General features: G+C 41.7%; 1 protein-coding gene across 2 annotated transcripts in view; it reads right to left on the reverse strand.

The window, feature by feature from the left end:
- EPS8L2 (EPS8 signaling adaptor L2) overlaps positions 1–14,079 on the reverse strand; it is a 219,546-nt gene that overhangs the window by 100,304 nt on the left and 105,163 nt on the right. For both annotated transcript variants that reach the window (XM_089653578.1, XM_089653576.1), the window contains exons 2-3: positions 2,309–2,363; positions 253–290 (exon numbers count right to left, since the gene is read on the reverse strand). In XM_089653578.1, the coding sequence (XP_089509704.1) occupies positions 253–290; positions 2,309–2,352 (82 nt within the window). In that variant the 5' untranslated portion in view covers positions 2,353–2,363. The remainder of the gene's footprint in view (positions 1–252; positions 291–2,308; positions 2,364–14,079) is intronic.

The following is a 14,079-nucleotide window of genomic DNA, read 5'->3' on the forward strand; positions in this document are numbered from 1 at the left end:
TCATTGGTGTCAGTGGAAGGAATAATGCCCCATCATTGGTGTCAGTGGAAGAACACTGCCCCATCATTAGTATCATTGGGAGGAATGGTGCCCACTTTGGTGTCACCTGGAGCAATAGTAACCCAAGAGCCGGATATAGGCAGGCAAGGGGCCTTATCTGACCCACTGGCCACAGTTTGGAAACCACTGTTATAGACTTTCCTTTAGTTAATTTAAAAACCAATAATCAGAAAATAACCATAAGGAACTTACCAAATAAATCCTTTGCACTCATTTTGCCTGATCCTCCACTGTAAGAAACAGAAAACTTATTTAGTAAATAACACCAAATCTAGGTAAAGATAAATGTTAACATCTTATTTTTTTTAAAGCTTTGAACATATTTAATCATCTATAAATACTTAAATATTAACTCCAGGTAAACTTGAACTTAAAAACTAGATGAGATACATATGAGAGCGCTGCCAAAGGATTTTTGTCTGTTAAGTCGTCCTCAGATTTATGTAGCTCATCCAGTGAGAACAGCAAAGTAGACAGCGACCTGAATTTTCTCTGCTAATGTGAAAGCCCATTTCTTATGGAGTGTGTGTTTGTGTGAGTAGTGGGAGGAAGTCCCTCCAAATTGAGGGAATCCCTGGTTGCCACAAGGGTGACCTGAACTAGCGTGCCTATTGGAATATTTCCCCTTTATTCCTGTTCTTGTAATCACCCAAAATATGGATTTTCTTTACTTTCACACTTGGTGATAATGGTAAACAGGACAAAACAGTGAGGGTGACTCTCACTAACGGGGGCATAGACAACAATTAAAACCTGTACAAAAAAAATATCTCTAAGGTGAGTAAAGATAACAGGAAATTAAAGGATAAGTTCACCTTTGGGAACATGTTACATGTTCCACCTGTTTTTAGGGAGCAGCTGCTGCCTGATTCCCCCCTTCCTTGTGACAGCAGTACGGGGAGAAGTTCCCCGTACAAGTTGTCACTTTTTGAATAGAGAGCGGCCGCGTGGGGCCATGTCATTCATTCACAGAGTTCTGCAAATGAAGGAACCACAAGTTCCGACAGCCTTGGCGGCTGTCTGCTTATATTTCTCAATGAACTACCACGGCACTGTGGAGCATCGTGGTAGTTCATTGATTCTTCCTGTCAGTATATCTGCTTGCTAGTACATCCAGTACAGGCAAGCAGATATACTGACAGGTCTGTAGAAGACCTGTATGGCATCAGCGATCTGCTGATCATTGGTGCAATGCATTCCAAGTTCCTGCAATCAAAAATAATAAATGCACATTTTTTACCTGCAAAAAATGTGCATTTATTATTTTTGGTCAAAAGGTGAACTTATCCTTTAAGGTGCTGCAAACCTCTTACCATATCAAAAATAATGTATTTTTATAATTTATATAAAAAGTTTTAAAAACGTTTTCTAGACCGAGCAACTGCCCAGATACCTCTAATACAGTATGCTTGTGAAGCCAGCGCCCAGCAAAGATGTAACACATGATGTACATTTTGTACTGGATTACACTGTGCATTGTATTTTCCTTCTTGTCCATGTGGGACATCTTTGCAGAGGTGACTATTGGTTGGTGTGTGGCGGCCCTGCTGTCTGTTAACTAGATTTTCAGAGTGGATCCATATACCTGTATGCTCATGACTCTATTAGGATCCTTTCACAGGGGTGTCCGTTTTTCTTCCACCCTTTGACCAATGAAAAACGGACAGCAATGCGATTCTAAGGATCACATGGATCACCCATTTACATCCATTAAGATACATTTTTTTGAAATGGATCTAGGCTCTATTATAGATGTGGTGTCTCTGGTAAGAAGCTTGAATTTACATTAGTGATGGTTCACTAAAGTTGGCACATGATGGTTAAGCGGCAAGTTGGCACGTGTGGATTTTTCACTTTCTGAATGAACACTTACCAGGTATGGGCTCTATGTTTTATGCCTGATATTCATTTTACTGTTCAAGATGTCACCTATCTATATGTAGTTTATTAGCATAAAACACTTTTGTTTGTTTGTCGATCATTATTATAGCGCAATTTATGTGATTATTCTCACATTTAACGGAATAGCTCAACATATATATTTTTAAATTTTCATGATTCATAACTTACTACACTCTTGTAAAATGAAAGTTGTTATTTTTGGGTTTTCATCAAAAGATGTGAAAAAAAAATTCTTTCTGCTCCTGGGATTTATTTCTGATTCCTGAGCACTATATAATGGCTATGGGTCTTTGAATTTAATACATAAATCAATTATTGAAGTTATGAAGGAGATAACAGTTCTTACTTGGAGGAACCATGCTTGCTTCCAGTAGATCCTGACTGACTCATCGCTGCATCAGCTGTAATAAAACAGAAAAATAGTTATCACTATGTTATTTGAACGTGTCTTCAGAAGTGCTTCAACTCTTGGCACTCCAATTTTCATATCATCCTATTCTACCCATTCACGTCTGAGTGATGTGCTGTCCTTCAAGCATTTTTGGCCCCAATAATCATCAATAGAAGCACCTGCAAAATGCCTAAAAACATGCAAAACACACTATTTTGCATGGTTTTGCACCTAAGAACTCTCTTCCTCCTAGGATCTAGCTTTCCATTGGCTGAAACAAAAACATTTAAGCCTGAAATCGCACAAAGACTATGCAAAAAAAGACCAAAGATGCTGACGCTCAAGTGGCAATGCAATTTTACAGCTAATGACTCTCTGCATTTGTGTTGCTACAATGTTTCTAACCATATAATTCATTTGAATGAGCTGCCAAGTGCACCAAAATTACAATATGTTACCATGCATTGTGGTACACAGCAAGGCACTTGTGTTGGCAAGGTGTGCTGGGTGCATTAGGAGTGAGGAGGACAGCAGTGCGTCAATAAGAAGAATGTGTTTTCATGCGTATGAAAACAATAAATGATCTGCAGTGGTGTATTGGCCATGACAGCCGACTAGCAACCTAAATTAATGCAAGCACCTTCGGACTGGTTGCTACGAACTGACAGGCTGAGTCAAACCAGTAATAACTATAAAACACATCCACATGACCACAGTGTCATTATGAATCCTACATGGCCTTAGTCTGTATGAGCATGCACTTACACTGTAATATAAATAATGAAGGAAAAACTGTGCTCAAAAAAACATGGAGGTCACGTTATTATTATTATACAGGATTTATATAGCGCCAACAGTTTAACAATGTAACGGAAGACAATACAGTAACAATACAGTTCAATACAAGAGGGATTTGAGGGCCCTGCTCCTTGGAGCTTACAATCTAGGAGGGAGGGGCTAGTGGTACAAAAGGTAGTAACTGTGGGGGATATACTGGTTGGAAGAGTATTAGCTGAGGGCAGGATAGGCTTCCCTGAAGAGATAGGTTTTCAGAGATCGCCTAAAAGTGGGCAGAGTAGGCGATAGTCTGATAAATTGGGGTAGAGAGTTCCAGAGGATGGGGGAAGCTCTGGAGAAGTCCTGGAGAGGAGCATGGGAGGAGGAGACAAGGGAGCTAGAGAACAGGAGGTCTTGCAAGGAGTGGAGAGTACGGTTTGGGTGATATTTAGAGATAAGATCGGTAATGTAATTTGGGGCAGAGTTATAAATGGCTTTATACGTTATTGTTAGTGTTTTGAATTTTATCCGTTGGGCAACGGGAAGCCAGTGGAGGGATTGGCAGAGAGGGGTGGCAGATACAGAACGGTTAGTAAGGTGGATGAGTCTGGCAGCAGCATTCATGATAGACCGAAGTGGAGATAGCCTGCGATTAGGTAGGCCAATGAGGAGGGAGTTACAATAGTCAAGGTGAGATATAACAAGGGAGTGAATAAGTTGCTTAGTGGTTTCCGTGGTTAGGAACTGGTGTATCTTGGAGATGTTGCGGAGGTGAAGTCTACAAGATTTGGACAGTGATTGGATTTGGGGCTGAAAGGACAGATGGGAATCTAGGGTTACACCTAGTACCCTGGCATGAGGGAATATGTTATGATGCTCCTCCGGTTTCTTAGTCACTGACCAAAAATCCATATTCATAAACTAACCTAGCTGATTATCCTAAAGGAAACCTGTACTAAAAGAATACAGAGGCTGTCACTACAGGCCACTCCTTTTGAAATTGCTAGCTATCTAACGGTCATATTGATCCAGCGACTCTAATACTTTATGGGTCACTGATCTGAAAGAAGTATGTCAGGATTCACAAATAGTCAGAAATCCTCCTGCGCTATGAGATGGAAGTACTAAACCTATTCTACAGCTGCCAACACTCAAAAACTGATACCAAAACAGTGTCAATAAATCATAAAAAACAGTGTAGCGCTCTTAAAAAACTGTGTCTAGTACTCAATATTAATTCCTAAAAATAAATAAATCAATATAAAATATTGTAATATACAATAGTGACAAAAAATAAGTGCCAAACTAAGATATCAAACCGAAATCTATCACCCATTTAAAAAATACGTGTACTATTATATAAATAATATATGCCTACTATTTCACACAACCATATGGATAGTGTACACACATCTACTATAATTAAGTCAAAAACTCCAAACTTCATCCAATGAGGGAACTCTTAGCAGTGCTCACACAGTGCCAAAAAAATAAACATTTATAAATGTGTCTTAAACAATGTCCTTTTGTGGGAATGAATAAAATCATGCAGTGTGCAGCAGTGATAATTAAATAAATCCGTGACTGTGCCAAACTCTTCTCCTGTTAATGGCTAGATTGCCTCCTCACCTCCTCCTAGTGACCCCAAAGGGGCCAACAGGCTTGCAGGATCACCCTGGATCCTTGATTTTTAATGGCCAGCAGCTTCCTTCCTTCCCTGGATCTCCTTTGTGGGGCTCCTAGTGCCCCTAATCAGTCAAGGTGGTTCTGAAGGATAATAGCTCACCAATCCAGTGAGCCAAGAAAAACCTCTAAGTGTAGTACTTTAGTAAACTTGGTTTATTCAAAGAGTAAAAGAGTATCACTCACATTACAAGCAGTCTTCCCTCCTCACTGATGTGTGGGTATACTGCATGTGAATGGGACCTCCTGGGTGTAGCAAAATGGCGTCTCACGCCGGAAATGCGTCACCACGCACCGGAACTACGGACTCGCGAACCTACGCGTTACGTCACCGTCTGCTCGTGACTTCCTCGGGGTCAGTCACGAGCAGACGGTGATGTAACGCGTAGGTTCGCGAGTCCGTAGTTCCGGTGCGTGGTGACGCATTTCCGGCGTGAGACGCCATTTTGCTACACCCAGGAGGTCCCATTCACATGCAGTATACCCACACATCAGTGAGGAGGGAAGACTGCTTGTAATGTGAGTGATACTCTTTTACTCTTTGAATAAACCAAGTTTACTAAAGTACTACACTTAGAGGTTTTTCTTGGCTCACTGGATTGGTGAGCTATTATCCTTCAGAACCACCTTGACTGATCAGGGGCACTAGGAGCCCCACAAAGGAGATCCAGGGAAGGAAGGAAGCTGCTGGCCATTAAATATCAAGGATCCAGGGTGATCCTGCAAGCCTGTTGGCCCCTTTGGGGTCACTAGGAGGAGGTGAGGAGGCAATCTAGCCGTTAACAGGAGAAGAGTTTGGCACAGTCACGGATTTATTTAATTATCACTGCTGCACACTGCATGATTTTATTCATTCCCACAAAAGGACATTGTTTAAGACACATTTATAAATGTTTATTTTTTTGGCACTGTGTGAGCACTGCTAAGAGTTCCCTCATTGGATGAAGTTTGGAGTTTTTGACTTAATTATAGTAGATGTGTGTACACTATCCATATGGTTGTGTGAAATAGTAGTCATATATTATTTATATGATAGTACACGTATTTTTTAAATGGGTGATAGATTTCTGTTTGATATCTTAGTTTGGCACTTATTTTTTGTCACTATTGTATATTACAATATTTTATATTGATTTATTTATTTTTAGGAATTAATATTGAGTACTAGACACAGTTTTTTAAGAGCGCTACACTGTTTTTTATGAGTATGTCAGGATTGACTTAATGCTGACCTTCTGCATGCTTGTTCCAGGTCCACTCAGAAAGTACTAAAGCCAGAGCCAGTCAGACAGCAAGCATTTTTATTACATACACAGAAAACACAAATCAGTGAATTAGCTACATAGCTTGTGTCCTGTTAAGACATTAGGGGAGATCAACTAAAACTGCATGGTGCAAAATCTGGTGCAGTTCTGCATAGAAAACAATCGGCTTCCAGGTTTGATTGCCAAAGCATAATTGGACAAGCTGAAGTTAGAAGCTAACTGGCTACCATGTGCACAGCTGCACCAGATTCTAAGTGCTTCAGTTTTAGTGAATTTTCCCCATAGTGTCCAAAGAATTTGTCAGTTGGCCCTTTATCACTGGAGAATGGAGTTGGGCTTGACATTCGATTCGAATGCAAGATCGATCGTTCAAATGTTTGGCTAAACCCTTGAATGGTAAGGGTGTTTGGTGGGCTGTTTGCCCTCCGTGCCCTGACCACCTGACAGTGGTCAGGTGCATTGCTTTGGCCAATCACAGCACATGATGATCTCACAAGGAGGTAGGGTTGATATCACCGGGTGGGGTGGGCCCTGGGCCCCGCCCCCCGCCCCTTAGATATTTAGGAACTGCCAGGCCAGCGCAGCTGTCAGATGGTGGGAGCCAGCATCGAGAATGGAGCATTTTTTTTCTTCTTCTCTGGTCAGCGGTGCCAGTGGGCATCGAGATTGATGTTGGATCTACTTTGGGGGACTTTTTTTATTTTTGTTTTTAATGAAGGACTTGTCAAAGACTGTCTACTGTCATGTTTTACACTACACTTTCTTTTGAATGAGTAGTGGTACCATGTAAACCAAACTCATTCACATAGGGGGGGCTGGATCTTGTTAAAGGGAGCTTCCATATTCCGATAAGCCTCCTACCCGCAGACTCCCACAACTACCAGCCACGGTTGTGGAGAAGGGACCCTTTTCCCCATCAGCATAGGGACAAGGTGCTTTAGGGAGGGAGCCCATCTGCCCCAAAGCACCCCTCTATGTTGAGGGCATGTGGCCTGGTATGCCTCAGGGGGAGGTGCTCGCTTATCCCCCCCCCTTTTCTGACCTGCTGGGCTGCATACTCAGATAAGGGTCTGATATGGATTTTGGGGGGGACCCCATGACATTTTTTTTTTAATTTTGGCATGGAGGTTCCCCTCAAAATCCATACCAGACCTGAAGGGCTTTTTTTTTCCATTCAGCTGTTAGCTGGGAAACCTGCTGACAGTTGAAACATTAAAGAAAGTTTTCACTACTAAAATACCACATGACTTAATAATATAACTCATGCGGTATTTTAGTAGCTGTGCGGTACCTTACCGCATACTTGGATGCTGTAAGATACCGCTTAGTGAATTGTCCCGGTTCAAAGTTTGCGGTTGAACTTTCATTAGGTTCGAATGTTCGACCGCGAACCAAACAAGGGTGTTTGGCCCATCACTGCTAGAAAAGGTATTTCTGTCCTGCTCCACTACGACCAGTCATTATAGCAACCTTTCTTAATCAGGAATCCATGGAATCCTAGGGTGCCTCCAGAAGTTGCTAGGGGTTCCTTGAGCAATTAATCTATTTTTGCCTATCAGAAAAAGTTAGCACTTACACTAACCCTGTTTTTACCTGTATGTAAGGGAGCATTCTCCTTACTAACCTCCAGTGCAATAGGCTCTTTTTTTCACTGACTGTATAAAGGGCTCTTCTCTCAATGATCACCAGTGTAAGGTGATCTTTCTCCCACTGACCATTAATGTAAGGGGCATTCTTCCACTGACCACCAGGGAAACAACATTTTTCACTGTCTGCATTTCTTCTTCTGGACATGATTAGTCTTTATTTCATTTTTTGTTATTACCGAATTTAGGTATATGTCAGCTTGCCATTCATGCTAAAAATCCATGTGCTGTAGATATAGTAATTATTAGTAGGGGTTCCCTGTGACCTAAATGTTGTTTTCACGGTTCATCCATGTTAAAAAAGATTAAAAGAGGCTGCTTGTAGAAGTAACATCCCTGAACTGACTCCCTGGTCTGGACAGACACATAAAGGTTGTTTGCTGGAACAAAGGGCACTCTGACTGTGCACTTTGTATAGAAAAGGAAATGAGTATTGATGAGTCTCAGCCGCTACATCAAATATACATTTTGAATAAGACAGTACAAAGTATAATGATTGTAACAAGTACAATTACCCACAGCAACCAATCACAATCAGTTTACTATAGCCATACCAGCAAAGAAATTGTTTTTTAGTGGTTGATCTTGGTTGTTGCACTTTGTAAATTGTCATTACTTGTATTGCTTTAGTAAACAAAGTCACACATCTTAGCTGGTAGCATTAAAGAATAGTTTACATGGATATACGTTTCATAGGGGGATGAAATGTGCAGGACTGAGAATCAGGAGTTTTGACTACCCTCTGACTTTCTAATCTGCATGCTGGTTGCAGGCCAGTAATGCAAAAAGTATAAAAGCCAAAGACCACCAGGCAAGATTTTTTTTCTTTAGTATTGGTTTCCTGTAAAACAAGAGCATATCTCTTCATCTCCACCAAAATGTAAAGATCTGTCCATCTATGGATAAACAGGCAATGCTATACTCCGTAGCTAAAAAAAAAAGTTTATAATTTGTTGAAGGTGATCTCTTTTGCATACTACAACCTACACATGATGTGATTAGTTACTACACAATAACACTTTGTTTATGTTAATTACAATGCACTCCAAAACCTTAACCATTCATCATTTATTACATGTCAAATTTAGCTAAATTAATAATCATTGTGTAAGCAGGTGCTTGGCTAAGAATAGAGAGTGAGAGAAACAATGGCTGCAGCTGCTCCTTGTAGCTGCTGCCCCACAGTGCCAAACTGGTTAACAGCCATATCAACAAGAGGGAGCTGCTGAGCAGGAGGAGTTCAATAGACTGAGTTAGGCAACACTTCACTTGTGGGAACTGTAGTCCAGAGAAGAGAGAGACTCTGCTGTAATTAATAGCTTTTGAACTGCATTCCCCAGAGAGAGATTGCCAGGAGGAGTGGAAAGAGCTGCATTTTCTCAGGCTGCACAGGACTCATCTTCCTCTTGCCATGAGTCCAGAGAGTGCACATTGCTGGCCAGTGTGCCCCACCACTGCCGCATAACAGGGACCTAAGCAGGATCCGGAGTGCTAAGGTCCGGATGTGCTGACAGCCAGAGTAACTTGGATTGCTATATGTGACCGGATGGTGACCTGCAACATTCCTGGGACTGGTGAGCTGCTGCTGTGGGGATTTACTACCTGCTGTTAGAGAGTCTGAGTCCTTTAGGAACTGACCATACAACCATCTAGTATCTTTATTGCTGCCTGCAGGTTTGACTGACTACTCTCATGTGTAGCAACAGTACAGCTAAGCCCTAACGCTAGCCGGCCAAAGAGTTAGGACTAAAAACTGTCCCTTTACAGCTGTTACACAGAGAACTTCACCTATTGCTTATGCTAAGAGGTACTTCTCAGGGGACATTGCACCATATGCTAACCGTATAGTGCTATTATTCACATTGCAGGTAATGCTTATATGCATTGTTTATTGCTGATTTTGCTGGTTCATGAGTTAATCCCATGCTAGTGGTACAGAACTCTATTCTAAGTTACCTTGGCATAGTGATTATACTGTCTAGTGAACTGTGTCTGAACCTGCCATTTGTGTGATCATTTATGATCAACCCGCCGTTTATTCCAACCCATACCAATACATTAATTTTGGTCGTGGGAGAAGGGCACAGGAAGGCCAGGCAAATAACTGTCTGTCGCCGCCTGCTTCCTGGTTTTCAGGTGTGTGCATGCACCATGTTGACCCGTGCTGTGATTGGACACAGCACAAGCTATTCAACAGGTTTCAGCCAATAATTTTGGCTGAAAACTGGTGATCAGCTGTGTTCAATCACAGAACAGAGTCCCATGTTTGCAAACAGGACTCTGTTCACAGCACAGTGATCTGTTTCTTCTCCCTGCAAAGCATGTAGAAAAACAGCCAAATCTGTTAGTAAAAGCAACACATATTACACTTGTTAAGCACACAGTTAACCCATTGATTGCTCTTGATGTTAACCCCTTCCCAACCAGTGTCATTAATACAGTGTACAGTATTATACTGTATATGATCACTGTATGTCAGTCAGTAAGTGTACCACCAAGCAAGTGTCTGTTAGTGCCAGATCGCCTGCAACACATCACAGCCCCACTACAAGTCTCTGCTCACCGACATTACCAGTGTAGCATCTATAACTGCGTAAATTCCAGTATATATACCATAGTTTGTAGGCGCTATAGCTTTCACACAAAGCAATTAATATACACTTATTGGGATTTTTTTTTCTATCAAAGACATGTAGCAGAATACATTTTGGCCTAAATTTCTGAAGAAATTAGATTTTTTTTATTGGATATGTTTTAGAACAGAAAATAGAAAATATTGTTTTATTTTCAAAATTTTTGGTCTTTTTTCATTTAATACATTTTTTTATAAATTTAATTTGGGTACAGTGTTGCATGACCGCACAATTACCAGTGGTCTGGTCCTGAAGGGGGTAAAACCTTCGGGAGGTCAAGTGGTTAAAGTGAACCTGAACTCAAAAAATTAAGCCTTAAAGGGACATCTAGAAATGTTACTATGCCTAAGCAGTACCCTGAAAATCTACAATTGGTCTTTAATTTTTCCTGAAAAACCAGTGTGCTTCATGTGCCTAAACCAGTGGTGGTCAACTTTCTTAATATATGGTGTCTCAAGTGCGGCCCTTGATATCACTAAAGGGCCACACATAATATTTATTGATTGCCCTGTTACAGAAAGCTGACAAGGGCTGCAGGCATACAACAGGAAATGGTCAAAGACTATGTGCATTTTATCTACAAGAGATGGTCAGAGACTGCAAACATGCTATAGGAGTTATTGGAGACTGGAGACACGCTTAAGGAGACAGCCATAGACTAGAGACATGTTACATGGGACTGTTAGAGATTACTGCTATCACAGCTCCTTTACAAATCAATGCTTCCACATTTTTGATTCTTACAGCTCTCTTAAAAATGACTTGTGCCACACTTAAAATGTTACTAAACCCAGGGCCCTGCATTCACTATATCTGGTTTCCCACAGTACACACAACAAGGAAATACAATTATTTTAGTAAATACAAACTGCTAAATACCTTTTCTCATCAGCAGTTAGAGCAGTCTTGTGACTTCTATCAGTGCCCAACAGAGTACATGGTAAAGCTTGTAGAAGGAGTTTTTTCTGCTTTAGGAGAATGCAAAACCCCTGACCTCTGTCTGGACAGTGCTGATTGGCCCTGTGCTGATCACATGTACGCTTCCTAGAACCAAAAACTTCTCTAGCAATACACACAAAACTAAGCATGTACAGAAGGGCTAAGGGTTCATTCTGTCTTATCAGGTGGACATTTGAACAAGAATAGGGGCAGAGAAGAAAGGATCAGACAGCCTTTATACACAATGCAGAGTATTAACCCCCTTAGGTTCCACAGTGAGTATAACAAGCATGCTTTACTGTATATACAGACTGATTTTACTGTTGTAGGTTTAGTAACACTTTAATACTTCTCTCCACAAGATCCATTATAAAAGATCAGAGGGGAAAAACATAAAAGTGATGGACAGCACAGAAAAGATAAGATAAAACAAAAGAAATAAACAGAACCGTTTCACTTAAATATTTTTCCTTCACTGGCCTGAATAAGCAGGTAAGTATGGAAAGCATAGACAATGACTGCAAGAGCCCTGAAGACTGCACAATTACTGCTAAAGGATGGGCACCAAGGGTCTAGGCACTGCTATGCCTTGAGCTGCATAACATATTTGTGCAGTGTGAGATCATCTAAGGCATGCGGCCCTTTGCTTGCTTTTATCCGGCCCTTGGGGTATTATTACCCCAACTCTCAGCAACAGTGGGGCATATTCATGCCACTGACACTGGGGTACTAGTCTTCCCACTGACACCAACGATGGAACACTATTACTCTCATTGATATCAATGATGGGGCACTATTTCTCCAACTGACACCAATGATGGGGCACTATTTCTCCCACAAACACCAATGACGAGGCACTTTTCCTCCCAATGACTCCAATGAAGAGGCACTATTCCTCCCACTGACATCAATGATGAGGCACTATTTCTCCCGCTGACACCAATGATGTGGCACTATTCCTCTCACTGACACCAATTATGGGGCACAATTCCTCCGTCTGATGTCAATGGTCAGGCACTATTCCCCCCAATGACACCAATGATGTGGCAATATTTTTCCTACTGAGATCAATGATGGGGCACTATTCCTCCCACTGACACCAATGATGTGGCACTAATCCTCCCACTGACACCAATGATGAGGCGCTATTCCTCCTACTGACACCAATGATGGGGCACTATTCCTCCCCTACTACCAATGATATGGCATTGTTTACTCCCACTGATGCCAGGGCACTTTCTTTTTCCAACTGTCCACAGTCTGGCCCCCTAAAGTTAGAAGTATAGTAAAGTGGCCCTTTGTTTAGAAAGTTTGGAGACCCCTGATCTAAGGCACTGTGCCTCTCACTGCTAGTCTCAGTATATTTAGCTTGAGATTTTGGTGGTATATATATTTTTTTTAAATTGCAAACATGTCATACTTACTTGATTTGTGCAATGGTTTTGCACAGAGTGGCCCATTGCCTATGTTCCTGGCTCCTGCCGAGTGCCCACCATAGCATGCCGCTTGCTATGGGGGAACTTGTGCGAGCTCCATAGATACACAGAGCGCTGCTCAGCCCCGCTCCCTCCTCACTGGCGGTGATTGAGAGCAACCGGAACCAATGGCTCCCTCAGAGTCTATGAGAGAGCCAGCGCTGGATCAAGATTGGGCTCAGGTAAGTATAACGGGGTCTAGTGGGGGAAGCTGTACTTAGAAGGTTTTTTATCTGAATGCAGAGAATGCATTCAGGTAAAAAACCTTCAGCCTTTAGAACTACTTTAATAATGACATCACCAGTCGTCAAATAACTAGTTCTGACATGAGAAAGCAAAGCCCTACCAAGATGGTCCCTTTGACACAGAGATACAGTGCAGAACAAGGTGTAGTAAATCAGTGATGGGGAAAAATCAGCTGCAGAGAGCCTATAGGCAGTACTGGTGTCTAGTTTGCCCCCTGCTTGCCTTTGTTAGGCCATGGCTTCCACAGTACAGGTTCTCTTTAAATACGGCAACAGATATGTTCCCACAATCCCAACATTCTTACATTTTTCACCTTTGAGCAAAGAGTTTCTTTTCACATTCCTTGAATATTTAACAGAATAACTGGAAGAGATTGTATGGCCTTACAGTATATAGTGACATGCCAAGGCTATGCCACTGAGGTATAAAAGGCTGCAGTGTTTGCTGTGTAATCTCTTCCAAATGTCTGTCCCTGGAGTCTGAGAAATCACCTATGAACAACTAAAAGGTTAGATTCATAATGTGTTTTACGGAGCACTGCTTCGGCTCATAATGCACATTATGCTTATTAATCTAAAAGAAGTCACATTCTCTTTTTTTACTTTCATTTATAGGCATTAAAAGATAAGTTCACCTTTGGAACATGTTATGTGTTCTTCTCATATTTAGGGTGGAACATATAACATGTTCCAGGTCCTGCCTCCCCCTCTTCCAATCCCCCCTCCCTGTGACAGTGGATGAGGGATCTTCTCCCTCTCCTCCCTACCTGCTGTCACAATTTGAAAACAACACAGCTGTGCGGGGTTCTGCCCATACAGCCACGTCACTTATTCACAGGGTTCTGTGAATGAATGAAATGCTACAAGTATCACCGGCCACCGCGGCCAACAGCTTGTAGTTCTCAATGAACTGTAAGGGCACTAGTGAAAACTCTCATAGTTCATTGATCCTTCCTGAAATTCAGTAACTGCCTGCCTGTATGGGAGGTATGGGCAGACAGTGAACTGAGAGTCTGCAGGAGCCTGGCATTGCACTCACGATTGGCTGATCAGGGGTGCAATG

This window comes from Staurois parvus, unplaced genomic scaffold (genome assembly GCF_062004578.1).
Source record: "Staurois parvus isolate SC_StPar_1 unplaced genomic scaffold, SC_StPar_1.0 ptg000715l, whole genome shotgun sequence".
NCBI classification, from domain to species: Eukaryota; Metazoa; Chordata; class Amphibia; order Anura; family Ranidae; genus Staurois; species Staurois parvus.